This window comes from Tenebrio molitor, chromosome 8, assembly GCF_963966145.1.
Source record: "Tenebrio molitor chromosome 8, icTenMoli1.1, whole genome shotgun sequence".
In the NCBI taxonomy this organism is placed as follows: domain Eukaryota; kingdom Metazoa; phylum Arthropoda; class Insecta; order Coleoptera; family Tenebrionidae; genus Tenebrio; species Tenebrio molitor.
The window spans coordinates 3,701,922-3,717,529 of NC_091053.1; the positions used below are offsets into that span (position 1 = coordinate 3,701,922).

The 15,608-nt window shown below is 36.7% G+C and overlaps 5 protein-coding genes across 5 annotated transcripts in view; 3 read left to right on the forward strand and 2 right to left on the reverse strand.

Moving 5' to 3' along the window:
• unc-13 overlaps positions 1–15,608 on the forward strand; it is a 307,874-nt gene that overhangs the window by 4,233 nt on the left and 288,033 nt on the right. The gene's annotated exons all lie outside the window — the stretch shown is intronic.
• LOC138137108 (glutamate receptor ionotropic, kainate 4-like) lies at positions 179–2,152 on the reverse strand. The gene has a single exon (XM_069056393.1). The coding sequence runs from the start codon at positions 2,127–2,129 to the stop codon at positions 225–227; it is 1,905 nt and encodes a 634-aa protein (XP_068912494.1). The 5' UTR covers positions 2,130–2,152; the 3' UTR covers positions 179–224.
• Positions 6,739–7,580, forward strand: LOC138136995 (uncharacterized). Its single transcript, XM_069056297.1, has 2 exons — positions 6,739–7,513; positions 7,567–7,580. The coding sequence occupies exons 1-2, from the start codon at positions 6,739–6,741 to the stop codon at positions 7,578–7,580; spliced, it is 789 nt and encodes a 262-aa protein (XP_068912398.1).
• LOC138137467 (glutamate receptor-like) lies at positions 10,615–12,402 on the forward strand. Its single transcript, XM_069056870.1, has one exon. It carries the CDS (start codon positions 10,621–10,623, stop codon positions 12,283–12,285), a length of 1,665 nt encoding a protein of 554 aa, XP_068912971.1. The 5' UTR covers positions 10,615–10,620; the 3' UTR covers positions 12,286–12,402.
• Positions 12,474–14,655, reverse strand: LOC138136996 (uncharacterized). The gene is made up of 2 exons (XM_069056298.1): positions 13,197–14,655; positions 12,474–12,478 (listed from the first exon to the last, which is right to left on the reverse strand). The coding sequence occupies exons 1-2, from the start codon at positions 14,653–14,655 to the stop codon at positions 12,474–12,476; spliced, it is 1,464 nt and encodes a 487-aa protein (XP_068912399.1).

Sequence of the window (15,608 nt, forward strand, 5' to 3'; positions counted from 1 at the left end):
TGACCGTGACGGGACGTTAAACACCAGTGGCGTATCGCCGCGTGTCATTTAAGGGACACAAATTTCGCAGTGCTGCTTTAAAACATCACAGTTTGCACATTTAATTTCACACAACGTTTATTTTTTGATAAACGAAGCTTGAAATTAGGAAAAAGTTCATGTGTCAATATTTCTTCGGTTTTATTGTACCGTTTAATTTCACGGACATTACATTAAATGTTTATTTATACAATAAATATGTGTTTTCCTTTTATCAACTTGAAGACGTAGTAGATTATCTCTGCAACGAATACAACAGTGGCGACCAACAATCCAATTAATAGGCAAATAAAAGCTGATTTCAGTTGTTCGATGCCTAAAAGTTCAGTAGTATTAGTGGTGTTTAACTTTGCCAGTTCTTCAAGTTTCCATTTGTGTGTGAACACTTCTTCAGCCCAAAAATCAATAAATCCTCCTGCGACCAATTGAGAGATGATCTTGTTAAATCGAAGTTTTAGCGGAAAACCCTTTTTCATTAATAGTATGACTGGATAGGTCACAATGTCGCTGTGAAAACAGTGAATGAGCGGGATGTTTTCTTGTGTAACGTAAGAATCTTTTATGTAGTCTGTGTAAGAAGTGGACACGCAGACAGCGCCATCTTTATCGTAGGCCACCTGAGACAAGCAAGCGTTCATGTCGGTGCAGTCAACTGAATTTTTGTATAGTTCTCTGTTTAATGAATAATTTTTCTCCATGTAAGACAATACATTGGGTACGAACAGCATTTGCAGATTATTCTCCATTATTTCCCCGATTGATTTTATTTGGTTGTCGTATACGGGTTTAGTTAAGACGCTGAACAGTTGCGTTTCGTAGAGGACCCCAAAATTCAAACAAAATAAGATCCAGAAGCAACAGATCCAGCGCAAGATTTGTGTTTTTGGATGGTGTCTCGTTGATACTCCCAGAGCCATCGAGAAAAGGTTTAGCAAACAGTTGATGTAGTTTTTGTAGTATGTTTCTTTTTGTGTTTTCTTGCTGAGCAACCACACCACTACGCTTTCGGCCAAAAAAGACAAGCAAAAGACTATCCAGATTTGATAACTGATGGCGTCTAGGACTTTTCGCCAGGAGGGTTGAGTAGTCGCGTGGGGTACGCACCAACTGAACGATTCGAAAAAATAAGAATCGCTGACTTCAAAATACTGGACTTTTTGCGTGCTGGGTCTCAACGAAGCTATGGCAATGTCAATTTTTTTTCCTCTCAGGAGGGCCATCAGTCCTGTTGCGGTACCATTGTCGAATAGATCTCCCCAGTTGAGGGGTTTTTCAGAGACGGTGTAACTGACATTCAGGCGCAACTGGGCAGCTATAGCTCGGATCAGTCGCACTTCTATGCCTTCATCCAGGACGTAGTGATCTGTGTTGGCCACCCTTTTCGATGGACTCATCACGTACGGTGGCCAAATTACCGCTCCGACATGCAACTTGCAAAATCTGAGCTTCTTTGGGATTTTGGCGGGGAACAAGTTGGAGTTATTTTGGAAATGACCGTTCGAGCAAGTGTCCAAAAGTCGAAGTTTGGAAAAGTCGACACCCCGTTTGCACCTGTAAGGATACCAAGTGTAGAAATTGATCACGTTCGATACGTTTCGATCAGGCGTGATCAAAAGAAAATTGTAGAGTCCTTCAAACCACAAAGATTCCACCATTCCAGCTAGGACTTTGTCGGTTTCGTTGTAGATGTTGGTGGCGATGAGGAAAAATTTTGCGTTCGAGTTCCACGAGTGGAGGTACTTGAGATTGTGAATTGTTCCTTCTAAATCGGTGACGTCTGACGTTTCGATGACGTAGTTGTTTGTTCTGAGCCAAGTGCTCGATTTGATGTCCTTGCCGAAATCCGTTGTGGTTATGGAAATTGAGTTGCCGAACAAGATCAAGTTCTTGAAGATCTCGTCTCGGAAGAGCGAGGTGTTGGTGTGTTCGGTGCTGGTTAGCCATATCGTTCCGTTGTTGAGATATCTGTCGGACATTTTAAATAGACACGTTCTCAGTGACGACGGAGAATTGAGAAACGAGATGTTGAGTCTGGTGTCGATGAAAGTTGGTCTAGTGAACAGGACTATTACGATTGCGGCGAAAATCATTTTTTAATAATTAAATCAGGAAGGTGTACAGGTTTATATACCACAAAGGGAAGCAATTTGTTAATTAAATTTTAATTTATTACATGTTGCAAACATAATTCAATTTGGCCGAATGTTTTTCTTACAAACATTTTTAATTAAGGTAATTGATGCAAAATTGTTTAGCCGTTTACCGCCACTTATGACAGAATTATTTATTAATTGCAACTGTTATTAATTTGATGCAGTGTTTGCTGCATATTTATTATCGTAGCAGTTGACAATTACTTTGGTTATTAGTCGAGTGCTTAAAAAAACCCTTCAATAACAAATCTATTTTTACCTGAAAAAATCTAATCTTTTTAATTCATCCTAGAATTTGTTTGGATTTAGGAAAGGACAATCAGCAACTCAATTGTTAGCCACCTCTGTCTCTCTATCAAACAAATACAGGGTGTCTCAGCTAAGACTTTCGAGCCTAATATCTCGGTTATTTGCCAACGGATTTTTATTAAATTTAAAATGCAGATATTTTAGACCCTAAAGGTTCAATTAGTAATAATAAAATTATGCGCGATTATTATAGTCCAGATGATCTTGATGATGATGATGATGACTCTGAGGAACAAGAGGAAAATTCTCAAGAGGAATTCCCGAATTCATAAACTCTATTGCTCTACCTCTGTAGTGGTGTGGAAAAGAATAAAAAATACAAAAATAAAAGAAATTCTAGATTTCTACACGCTGTAACTACGAAACTATTGATCTGACAAAAAAACATAAAGAACAAAAAATGTAGAGAATTGCATACTCTACATTTTCTATAATAACTTAGGTAGAGGTATTTCGCACGGATAATGATATAATCGCAAAAATGTGATTTTGCACCCCTATTCTCCAGTATGGCGGGGCAAGCGGCAACCCCCCAAGGTCGCCTGATAGAAGATACCTGCCAAGTATAAACTTTTCTGTACCTTTTGCAAGGTAAAACTCCCTATTGATTGGACTATTATTAGATTGTTAAACATTAAAAAAATAGGGGTCTACACAAACAATTAAGTAAATCACTTGTCTGATTCAACGAAAAGATTAGATTTTGTCGTTAAAAATTTAATGTAAAATTTGAAGGTATTTGAGCAGTTACCTTTTGAAACAATTGATGATTAATTGCCAAGCAACATTTTGTACACCCTTTAAAGTCTGTCAAAATTGGGCGCGCTATATTAGAAACGTCAAATTGTGAAAATTTATTGAAAATACTCTAAAAATAGACTACAGCGGCAGAAATTTCAATATTGTTGAAGAAGGAAAAAAAAATGCCTATGGAGAGTGTCGTAAGAACTTCAATGACACAGTTCGTTTTCTCATGGAACACTATCCAAATGTAGGCTTTACAAAATGTAAGGTTAAGAGAGTCGTCAATTTATTTGAAGGCACAGGAAGCGTACGTGAACTAAATTACCTTGCTAAAATATCCCGATCGTGTTTTAGTCCTTTATGAAAGAATTAAAACATCCAGTATGTATAATAAATTACGTCCAAATGTTGTCTTTAACTTTGTAAGTGTTTGTAAGGTTAGCAAGATAAACGTCAAATATGTCACTTACGCTTCTGCGAAAAGGGATGTCCAAAATTCTGCAAAATTGCGTGTTTGTTTCATACGCGTCTACGTTTTTGTATTTGCAGCCACGTTTAACACGGTTTTTTGCTCTTTTCTTGCAAACCAGACGTCTTTCAAGGACGAGTTTTTCCCTACAGCATTTTTTATTGACGATCAATTTTTATGTAAATCTTAGTTGATTCAACATTTTAAAAAGACATGTAACAATTACGTTTTTAAGACTTGGGTGATTGCATTAATGGGATTTTATTCTTCACCATCTAAAATATCTGCATTTTAAATTTCACAAAAATCCGCTGGATAATAACTGAGTTATTAAGCTCGAAAGTCTTAGCTGAGACACCCTGTATATACTGCGCCAAAAAATTGTCGCAACACTAATGTATTTTTGAATTACTTAAAAATGGCAGAAGTAATTGAAGCAAAAATGATATATTATAATTTATTATGTATTATGTTAATATTACGTTAATATCATGTTAATAAATGCATTTGTGTAGATATGTTTTCTCAAGATAAAAGAAAAATATTTTCGAAATTCGATGTGTTGCGATAATTTTTGGCGCAATGTATTTTATTGTAGAGTTTTCTGTGTACCTTTCCTCAGATCCTATTTAATTTCAGTCTTATCATTTTTGCTATCTAAAGTAATGTCAACAAGAAATTACTTCCTAGGATTCGAACTTTTAGGGAAATTACGTTTTTAATGTAACTAGAATTTTCAAAAGTAAAACCAAAACATTTGCAACTGTTACAAGAATTCGCTGCCTTATATTTTTGACAAGGTTACGATATACTCCGTACACTGATAGTTTGCACGTTTTTAAATTCTAGTTCCTAAACATAATGCAGTGAAAAATACTAAACTCTTAATCTCAATTGTTTCACGTTACTTAGGAAACCAGTGTAGCCTTGCAGATTAATTCCCGCCAGTCGTAATCCTACGCCTTTGATGTTGTTTACAGAAATACAGCCGTCAATCTCAATGAAGTTTCAGTACAAGAGTGTTTTCAATGATTGTTATAAACTGTTACTGAAATTATTGATTCTTTGAGTATGAATGATACAGCGTGATCAAAAATTACTAAGTTTGTTGGCAATGAAACAATTGAAAAATATTGGTGTTTTTTGTCTCGTAGTTGACACTGAATGGATGTTTTAACTTGACTTGACATTAAAAACATTTTTGGTTATGTTTCATTGGTTTCATTGTTATACATACTTTTTGCGCGATATTCTACTTTTTACCGCGTAGACACTTGTCTCTGTGTCTATCAAAAAACGTGCAATCTATCAGTGTACGGAGTGTATCTTTTGTTTGTCACTAGAAACCACACAGCCCCCAACCTAACCAAATTTATGACAACCTAGTAACGAATATCTCGGAATATCCCTAAATCCTAGGAAATAATTTCTTATTGACAAACCTATACTTCCATATTTCAAATATACCTACCTACACCTAAATATTTCTCTTGCGTTGTCTTCACGTTATGGCGTATCACAAGGCTCATTTCTGGGTCCAACTTTACTCCGATATATTTTAACGATTTGTTTCTTCCCATTCCTGATTACAAAATTATTACAAAATACATTGCTACCATTTTGTCTATTACATACTTTCGATGAATAATGATACACCTTTTATATAACTAGTTATATTGGTCACGAATTTAATTTCCTAAGTACACTTTTCTAACATCGTTTTCTTCATTTCAGTTATTAATCTCTTGCTCTTTAAATCTTAATCGAAATTTGTGTCGACGATTTGTCTTAGTTCCGACTGTCTTAAGTTGTGAGAATAAAAGCAATGGTTGGAATAATATTTTATTTTTGGTTTTAATATTTTATACAGGTACCACTTACCGTCAGTTATTTATTTATGATAAACATCATTCATAGTGATATCAGTACATATTATTAAAACGTATTAATGGGTGATACATTATGGTGAGACATTTGTCAACAGAGAATGTTGTTACAGTTGGTGGCCAGGTCGAAGTGATTTAATATTTATTAAGCATAACAATTGGTTGATGATCTACGATTAGCGTTAGTATTTGATGAACAAATAGATTTTACGGTTTGCCAGTTCTGTCCGAAACACATCCACAGTTTCTTTCCGAGCAAAGTTTTTCCGTTGTGTGCAAATTATCTTTGGTGTTTTGTGCTTCCAATGCAGTCAATTATGAGACGTAAACACAAACATCAAATATGAATTTAACTGCCATGCTTTTATTGCTGGGTTTGCGTGTTGGTAAAAATGCAGAAAATTTTGATGGGAATCTAGACCTTGAGCAGTGTCTAATCGAAGCGATCAATTATTTTACGAATTTTGGAGAAACTCTGATTGTTCCTACTTCTTCGAGTAATTTAAATTTTAAGAAATTGTCTGCATTTAATAAATTAATGGTTCTGTGCACCGATCACGTGGAAATCAGAAATGAAAATGTTTTAAAAATACAAAGAGACGTTTATATTATCGAATTTGGGACATATCAAGAGCTTCAAACAATTTTGAACAATATGAAAATTAAGAAGTTTTGGAATTTACGTTCTAAATTTTTGTTGATATTTTATGGAGCCCAAACAGAAGACACAGTCGAGGAAATTTTCAAATTTTCGTGGCAGTCTCACATCTACGATTTGATGCTGGTCCTGTTTCGCAACTCCCAAACTCCAAACATTTTTCTTTGGTATCCATACTTTCCCACAATTACCAAGATCGACAGTTGCGAGTTTTTCAAACCTCTTCAGAAGAAATTATCTTTGATGGAAGTCCCCAAAATGTTAATTCCTCGACCTTTAAAAGTTGAAGTCGTTATTTTCCCACCTTATGTGATAAGTGATGACTTCGGCAGTGACATCCGAATCGTGAAAGAACTCGCGGCGGCAATGGGAACGCAAGCAAGTGTCAATCACAGCGACATCCCTTTTAACTTTGGAATTGTTTTGCCAAACAAGACTGTCAGTGGTATGTTTGGTGCAGCTTACTACGAAAGGGTGGATATGGCAATCGGTGGATTTATACTACAACCCGACAAGTACGCCCTTTTAGATGCCAGCTACCCTTATCACAACGAGTTCTACTACTGGTGCGTCCCGCGTGCTCACAAACTACCCTCTTGGAAGCAAGTTTTCGACACGATGAATCTGGAAACTTGGATTTTGATCTTGTTAGCTTACATCGTGTTTACTGTGGTGTTGTGGAGTCTGAGCTCGATCAGACGTCAAGAATCGTTCTATAACGTGATTACCAATTGCTTCTTCAACATTTTTGCCATCTTCATCGGAGCCAATGTCGGTGTGAAGCCGAAGAGTACGTTCGTGCGGTTCTTCGTTTTGTTTTGGACGATGGTGTGTTTGATTTTGCACATAATCTACGAAACTAAATTTATCAGTTTGATGGAACGAGGTTTAGAGGAGAAGCAAATCAAGACGATGGAGGAGCTTCTGGATTCGGATTTGGAAATCCAGATGAAGAGTTCATCGGTGATTTTATTTGGAGAGAGTCCCACGTTGAGACGGTTCGTGGAACAAGGCTACCATCAGTGCAAAACTGTTGTCAGTTGTATCGAAAAAGTTGCTTATTCGAGGAATGCGTCAGTTTTTGCTTCTGCATCGTTTATTTCTTACATCAAAAATCTCTTTATCGGAGAAGATAATCTTCCTCTGTTTTATTGTTTCGATAGCGGCGTAGACATATCACCCATTTTCATAGGGATGCGAAAAGGTTTTCCTTTGAAAGACTACGTCGATACGATCTTGAAGCGTTTGGTCGAAGGTGGGTTTATAAATTTTTGGCGACGTCAGACTTTCAAGAGTCGAAAAACGAAGGTTTGCGAACATAAAAGGAAAATGATGACGTTTGCCTTTTTCAAAGCACCGTTGTTTTGCTGGATTATCGGAATGAGTGTGGCTGTTTGTGTTTTTGGTTTGGAGATTGCCATGAAAAAATACATAAACGTGAAATTTAAGAACAAAACTATTCACAATGGTGGGGAGTATTAAAAAGAAATTTACTTGAACAGTGAAACGAGGATTGATGCTCTATTTTTGACCTTGTTCAAAGTTTTGAAGCAATTTCGTTGAGTACAAATTAAGGAAAAGATTTTAAGGGAAACTCAGTTATTTAGGTACTATTAGGTTTCCATTGTGGGAGATAATAGTATCTAACGAGCATGTAATGATGGCTATTACTCACGACACGAGGCCGGTGGCTAATAAGTAAAAACCGTTGCACGCGCGTAAAATACGATACTTTTTCTACGACGTAAGTACAAAATTTATTTTAGTATAAAATGCAATTTTGCGATTGGTCACGACTGGTGGAATGAATAATCAGTACCATTACTTAAAACTTAGCGAATGTATTATCTCATAGTCATAAGAGTACAAAAAATGTATGTTTATTTTATGTCTTTAATATATGGCCAATTTTTTGGCTGGTCAAATAAAAATTGGAAAGCCCGATCAACATAATGTCCAGAATGGATAATAGTAATTATATAATAATATTTTTTTATTCTGTTTATTCTGTTTAAACAATTTAAGAAAATAAAATTTGAATAAAATCCAGTTTGTCTTATTTATTCTAAAACCTACTATAAGTATACAGGGTCTCCCAGAACTGGCGGACCAAAATAATACGGTATAATTCATCATCTTCTGGGAATAATAGGAAAAATGTTCAAAAAAATCTATCTTAAATAGTGATTAGGAAAGAAGCAATTTAAACTGACCAATGCTGTTGTTGATGTTAAGTTACCTATTAATTAGTTTTCCTGCTTTATTTGTAACTATGGATACATTTCAAATGATGCATATGCATTGTTGGGTATCCGCATTGTTTGTGCAATGAGGGACGTTTTTAGGTTATAGTATTTTTCAGGTTATAGTATTTCTGCTAGGATGTTCCCTATTGGGAAAACGAACTGCGTACTCCTGAGGAGCAACTGTGGCACTCTCATCACACTGTCCATATAAGACAAGCATATCAAAATATTCTGAAGCGGTAAACATTACGCGTTTTTAATGACTTGTCAGAATTGTCAGAAGTAATTTATTATGACATAATATTCAATTATAATGTCTTTGCAACAATCAAATTTGTTTCGATAGTTACCAATATAATTTTTTAAGGTAATTTTATATCTACACGCGATTGGTCAATTAAAAACGTTCTTATTTTAAAATCCAATGAGGATGGATTTTTTTAAATATTTTTCCTATTATCGCCAGAAGATAATGATTTCACCGTGTTATTTTGGTCCGCCAGTTCTGGGACACCCTGTATACAGGTCATTATAAATTATTGTACCATCGTAGTTGGCGTTGAAAACCCACACAAATTTTGGATGTGCCGCCAGCCTCGCAACGTTAGACAAACTAGTAACTAGTCGACAGACTCTTTAGAAAGTAGCGCCATTCCGCTTCACAATTTTTCGCCTCGAAATTAAAAGAGAGGACATTATCGATAAATCCCGTGAGTATGACAAAGATAGAAGTATACACAATTTTAAGGGATATTTGTATCGTGTCAAACAGATTAACTTAACATTGCTCGAAATTAAAAGAGAGGGAGATATATCTCTGCACCGTTGGCGATACCTTTGTGCTATAGTAAAGCTCGTGCCAACTCTCATGATCGATGACGCATAAACCAAAATGCGTACCGACGCGGCTGTACTATTCGAACTAAAAACATCGGTACTATTTTTAGAAGTCTAGACAATGTCGGGCATTCTAGTCCAAACCGTTGGACAGTGTAAAATGCAAATTTGGTGCTACCCTGAAAATTTTAACCAAACGACAGACGTTTTTAGGTTTCACTTATAAAAATTGGGCTCCGACTTCGCGCAGCTTTTGTCAAGGTCATCGATCATGAGACTTGGCACAAGCTCTACCTTATTCCAGTACCGCCAGCAGCGCTACCTATCGGCGATACTAGTCTCACTCATGTTATGAAGCTTGCGGCACATTCAACAAAGCCACCAACGTCACTACAATAATACAATCATTTATAATGACCCTGTATTATACCTATATTATCTTTTTCAAAATCCATCCAGTTCTAATAGAAGAAATTAATGTGGATTTAATCGTGTACATTATTTGTACTTTGAAATTGAATAACATTGACTAGGATTGATTTAGACTTTTCATTTGCTTTATAAAATTTATTTACAATGTCGCATACTGTCATTAATTTTTTAAGCTAGCAGCGATATTTAAAATATTATATTTAAATCTAAAAATAATAATAACATAATTCTAAGGTTGTCATAGATCGTTAAATGTTCATAAATCATGTACATATTAAGCATTCACGATTGTTTCAAATTTGGGCTATCCATGAAAAATGAAAAAATTATCTTGGCCTGCTGCGTGTTTAAAACAACCGTGACTTTATTATAATTATTGTTTGGACAGAGTAAATAAATAAATATATGCCATTAAACTATATCAGTTATCATATACAATGTTGACCTAGTGATTTTTACCAGCTCACATTTAATACATTATTTTATTTTTAAATCTACAAAGAATTGAGAAAAATTTTAGTGGTCGTTTGAAACGTCAAAAGATTATACTTGATATATCTATCTAATAACAATTTTGAAATAAGTAAGTGTTTTCTAGCAGTTTATTCGTTAAAATAATGCTACTAATACGAATTGGATGTGATATGATTTATTATAATTTCTTAATAATAACTTTATTTATCATGTTGTCTCCTTATAAATAAGGAATTCTCAAATTTGGACATTATGATCGTCGATCATGACAAAAATGAAGATTACTGTGGTTGTTGTGCTGGCGGTTGGACTTTTCCACATACATTATGCGAAACTAACAGTTGAAGAAAAAATTTCCTCTGATGATTGCTTGATGGACGCCGTTCACAACTTCACAGATTTTGGAGAGACCATCGTTATACACTGTTCCACCAATTATTGTGGGACATATTTCGATAAATTGTTTACACAAATTAAGTTGTTGTCTCTTTCACCCAACGGTGTGGTAAACATGGGGCGGGAAGTGCATATAGTCGAACTGGACACTTATCAAGACACCGAAGCGATTCTGACGAAATTAAAGCCGTTGACATCTTGGAACCCAAATGCAAAATTTGTGGTGGTGTTTCATGACAAAATGGTTTCGAAAGCTATAGAAACAATTTTCGAGATGTTATGGTCCTTAAATATTTATAACGCAGTTGTGTACAGCTTCAAAGAAGGACGAAGCATTTATTTTTGGTACCCTTATTTTAAGAACGTCACTGTAATGGGTAGTTGCGAAGTTGGTCCTGATATAAAAGCGAGAAAACCATCTTTTGGCGATATACCTAAGGTCTTGATTCCCAATCCTCTGAAGGTCGAGATTGTGATACATCCACCGTACATTATAAGCAAAAGCGAAGGTTTGGACATCCAGATTGTCAAAGAGTTTGCCAGAATTTTCAACACCGAACTCTTGATAAGTCACAGTGCCAAACCCTACGATTACGGAATGATTTTTTTTAACGGAACAGCAACAGGCATGTCGGGAGAAGTTTTCCACAAAAGAGTAGACATGGGAGTTGGATCGTTCATTTTACAACCAGAACGTTTCGAACATTTGGATTCAAGTTATCCCTACTACAACGAGATGTATTACTGGTGCGTCCCACGAGCACGAAGAATCATTTCTTGGAGACAAGTTTTTGCAACGTTGCAATGGCAAACCTGGCTCTTGATACTGTTTATTTTCGTTGCGTACACCGTTATCCTATACCTTTTGAGTTTGATGGAGGTCAAAGAAAGCTTCTACAAGAAATTCTCGAATAGTGTTTTTAATAATTTCGCCATTTTTATAGGCGCTTCCGGCCACGTCTTGCCTAGAAGTCAGTCTGTACGTGTCTATACGTTGTTCTGGATAGTAATTTGCCTGATTCTAAATATAGTCTATCAGACGCAATTCATCAGTCTGATGGAACGTGGTCTCGAAGAACGCCAAATCCAAAACATGGACGAACTTCTAGAGTCGGATCTTGAGATCCAGATGAAGAGTTCTTCACCGGCGCTTTTCGGCGAAAGTCACACACTTCAAAAATTCATCTCCAAGGGTTATTCGAAATGTGAGCAACTGATGGATTGTATGAACAAAGTTGCATATTCCAGGAACGCTTCGCTGTTTTCTTCTGCTTCATACGTTGACTACATCCAGAATCGCTTCTATGACGATGATAATTTTGTCATGTTTTTTTGTTTTGATGGTGGTATTAACTTGTCACCGATGTATGTTGCTATGAGGCGAGGTTTTGCATTGAAGAATTTTGTCGATGAAATTGTGATTCGAATCGTTGAAGGTGGTTTAATTGATTTGTGGCGGAAGCGGGTTTATTTGAAGAGAACGTGGAAAGTTGGAAGAAAGAGTGACGTCAAATCTATGGATTTTGCGTTTTTTCAAGCCCCTCTTTTTTGCTGGGCAGTTGGAATGGGATTGTCAATTTGTGTTTTCATAGGAGAAATTTTGAAAAATAATTATGGAAAAAGAGGGCTTAAGGCCAATTGATCTCCAAATAAAGTTTGAAATAAGAATAATTTTTTTGAGTTTCATCATAAATTAATTTGTTTTTTTAATGACATAATCGTCTACTTAACTATTGGAAAGTGTAATAATTGGAGATATTTTTTTACGTAGGTACATGTGTATTAATAAAAGCAATAGAATATATCACGAGCAATATTTATTTACAAATTTTATCCTAACAACATAACGTCGAGATTGTGTAGTTCCTCACGAAAATAAATTATGGTTAAATACGAGCAAGGTCTCGAGGAATTTGTTGATAAACGATTCTTTGCGTGTTCAGATTATTTGGCTAAAATTTGAATGTTTGTTGATGTGACCATTGATATTACAATTAATATCTAAAAAAGATCAAGGCTGAGAAACAATTTTAGGTAATAACGTCGGAAAATGTTTTTTAAATATTTAGGCAAAACATAATTTTGTTATAGTGGTCCATTTGTAAAAAATGATTTCGAACAAGAACGCAATTAGAGCTGATCCACATCCAATACTCCACAGAAAGAAAAGTGGTTTCAAGCTGTTAAAATCCAAATGGGTGGTGGTATCGTGGCTTGTGACATCCACACCAGCTGAAGTGAGATTTTCGTATCGAATTCTAAGTATGTCTCTCTCCCATTTGAGGATAAATCCTGAAGCAACAATTCTTGCAATGAATAAGTTAAAACGTTCATAAAGTTGAAATCCTTTTCGCATTAATATACTTATGGGCAATGAAACAACAGATTTCTCGAAGCAGTGAATCAACGGGTCTTTTTTTTTGGTTTTGTAACTGTTGATCATGTATTCTGTGAACAATCTACTTAAACATACAGCTGTGTCTCTTCTAAATGCTACGTAGTCTAAGCACTTACGAATGTTGTTACAATTTTTCCATCTTTTCAAAATCGCACCATTGACTTTGTTGGTTCTGGGATTGCTTCCATCTGTCGCAAAATATCTTGAAGTAGTAGCGACGCCGTAAATGTCCATACCTCGATCAATTACATCCTTGACTGTGGTGATTCTTTGTTTGTTGCTGACATCAGTCAAGGCACTGTCTAGAAGGGTTTGGTAAGCCGTGATCAAACAGAAGCTGTATACCATAAGCATTGCCATAAAAATGCGGACTTTTTCGCTTTTTGGTCGATGAGAAACCGGCAAACCTAGTAACGTGCAGAGGGTATTTATCATGCAGTTGTCTAAATTTTGGTAGCAAGTCCAGTCGTTGCTGCTAGTCAGCCACATCAAACTTGTTAGTATGGAATAGATGAAGAGGGTCAGCACAAAAGCTCCGGGTTTCATTATCCGAAACATGCTTTCAAATCTCAAGCCGTAGCTCGAGTAAGGAACGCAGAAAACTAGAGAATCTGAGAGGTAGAACGTGTCTTGGAAAAATATAGCTCGTCTCGTGGTTTTTCCGTAACATCCGATCGAGATGTCGTCGATTTCGTCGAGAAGGTATTTCATGTTGCCAGTTGCGGTGCCGTTTTCGTAGATCTCGCCCCAGTTGAGGGGAGCGTCGGAGTAGTAGTAGAACATGCGGAGGTCGAAAATTTCGGCGATCAAGTCCAAGAGGTTCACTTCAATTCCACGATTGCTGTTATTGGTGGAGTTGCTCCAGGTGCCATTGGGAACACCGATGATGTAAGGAGGCCATTCTACCATTCGCACTTTGACCGGGCATTGGTTAAACTTCTTGGGTATCTTATCGGGGTACCAGTTTACGAATTGTGTTGAATTCCCAAAACTGCAAGAATCGATAAGCACGACTTTGTCAAAGTCGTCGCCGCAGTTCCCCTGCTGGTAAGGGAACCAAGTGTAAGCGTTGAAAACAGTAGTGTCCCAACGGTCTGGTAGCAAAACAACACCGTTAACCACGTGCACTTCCCACAGCTTCTTCATAATCACAGTAGCCAGTTTTCTGGGATTTTCGGAAACAGGAGCAATGATCAAAAATTTGGCGAGAGGGTTCCAGTTGTTGTAGTGCTTTAACGTGTCGATGTTTTTGAGGAATTCCGTCTGGTTTCTCAGTTGGATGATGTAATGAGTGGGTTTGTGGACGACCTGACCACGGGAGTGATCGCTGAACGACACATTTTTGACAAAGAGGGACCACTTGCATTCTTGGGTCAATGCCGCCAGCATCAATCTGTCCAAGACGGCGGATGGCGGATCAGTGCTTTCCACCTCACATAGCGGCAGCGAGTAGAAGATGGTCTCACCTGCTTTAAAGAATCTGGTGGCAGCATTGACTACGCACTCGGTGAGAGATTGACGGACGATTCTGTCGTAGTCTGGCAGGTGTTTCAGTTCGAAGAGGCAAGAAGTAAAGGTTTGACAGAAGATGAGGAGGAACAGGATTTGTGACATGTTACAGTGAGGTGACGTGTAATTCTGAAAGAGGAGATAAAGAACGGAATGATGGCATTGCGTGTTTGCCGGACGTTACTAGTCTGCAATGTGTGGACGCGACATCATCAATCGATTGATACTTTGGCGCAATTTAAGACAACATGAATTTTGAATTAAGTTTATAATACGTTAACACGGCAATTAAACGTGCATAATGTATTGCCATGTGCTACAAAACAATCGATATTTTTTCCTTTGGAGTTATGTATCTATTGTTCCATCACCACGAGTAGATGAGAAATTATCAATGAAACGAAGTGAGACAAACTAGTGTCTTGTGTGACAACTGTTGCCAATGGGATGATATAGAACAAAATTTAATTTAGATTTGTTGGACTATTTAGGAAAAAACGTTTAAATTTGTTTAGGTTGCCTTGAATATTATCTTTGAGTAATTTGAAAATAATTCGGTCATATCAAAAAAGACATCGAAATTGATGGTTTTTATCAGGAATGAATCTACATAATTAGATGCTTTCGTGTTAAATTTTTCACACGTGACACTCATTTAGAAATTTACTTTTGTGCTCAAACACAACATTTAGTTGATAATGGTACACGAAAGCTTCATTCCCTTAAGGGCCGCTGCGACCACATTTTCACCAGAATTTCAGTAACGAAGACCAAGAACGAAATAGCGATACATGTAAGGTATACGATAAAGTGTACCGAGTAGGATCGCAAATTCAGAGGTTGCCTTCGTCCTCCGCGAAATCGTGAAAATCTGAATCCTCCGGTAGAGAACAAAATATCACGTCTCCATTGTGTCATGAGTCCAGCTGCATTTTTCATGATTTATATCAGACTACTTGTACTTCGTTAATTAATCTTACCCGATGTAATGCTGTTCATGTTTTTGTCGACGTTGGTTATGAAAGGCGTACCCAGTTTGAAGGGCCATCCGTAGACAG

Excerpts from the sequence above, each read along its gene's own strand:
- LOC138137108 (XM_069056393.1), bottom strand. The coding sequence starts at position 2,129 with ATGATTTTCGCCGCAATCGTAATAGTCCTGTTCACTAGACCAACTTTC.
- LOC138136995 (XM_069056297.1), top strand. The coding sequence starts at position 6,739 with ATGGCAATCGGTGGATTTATACTACAACCCGACAAGTACGCCCTTTTA.
- LOC138137467 (XM_069056870.1), top strand. The coding sequence starts at position 10,621 with ATGGACGCCGTTCACAACTTCACAGATTTTGGAGAGACCATCGTTATA.
- LOC138136996 (XM_069056298.1), bottom strand. The coding sequence starts at position 14,655 with ATGTCACAAATCCTGTTCCTCCTCATCTTCTGTCAAACCTTTACTTCT.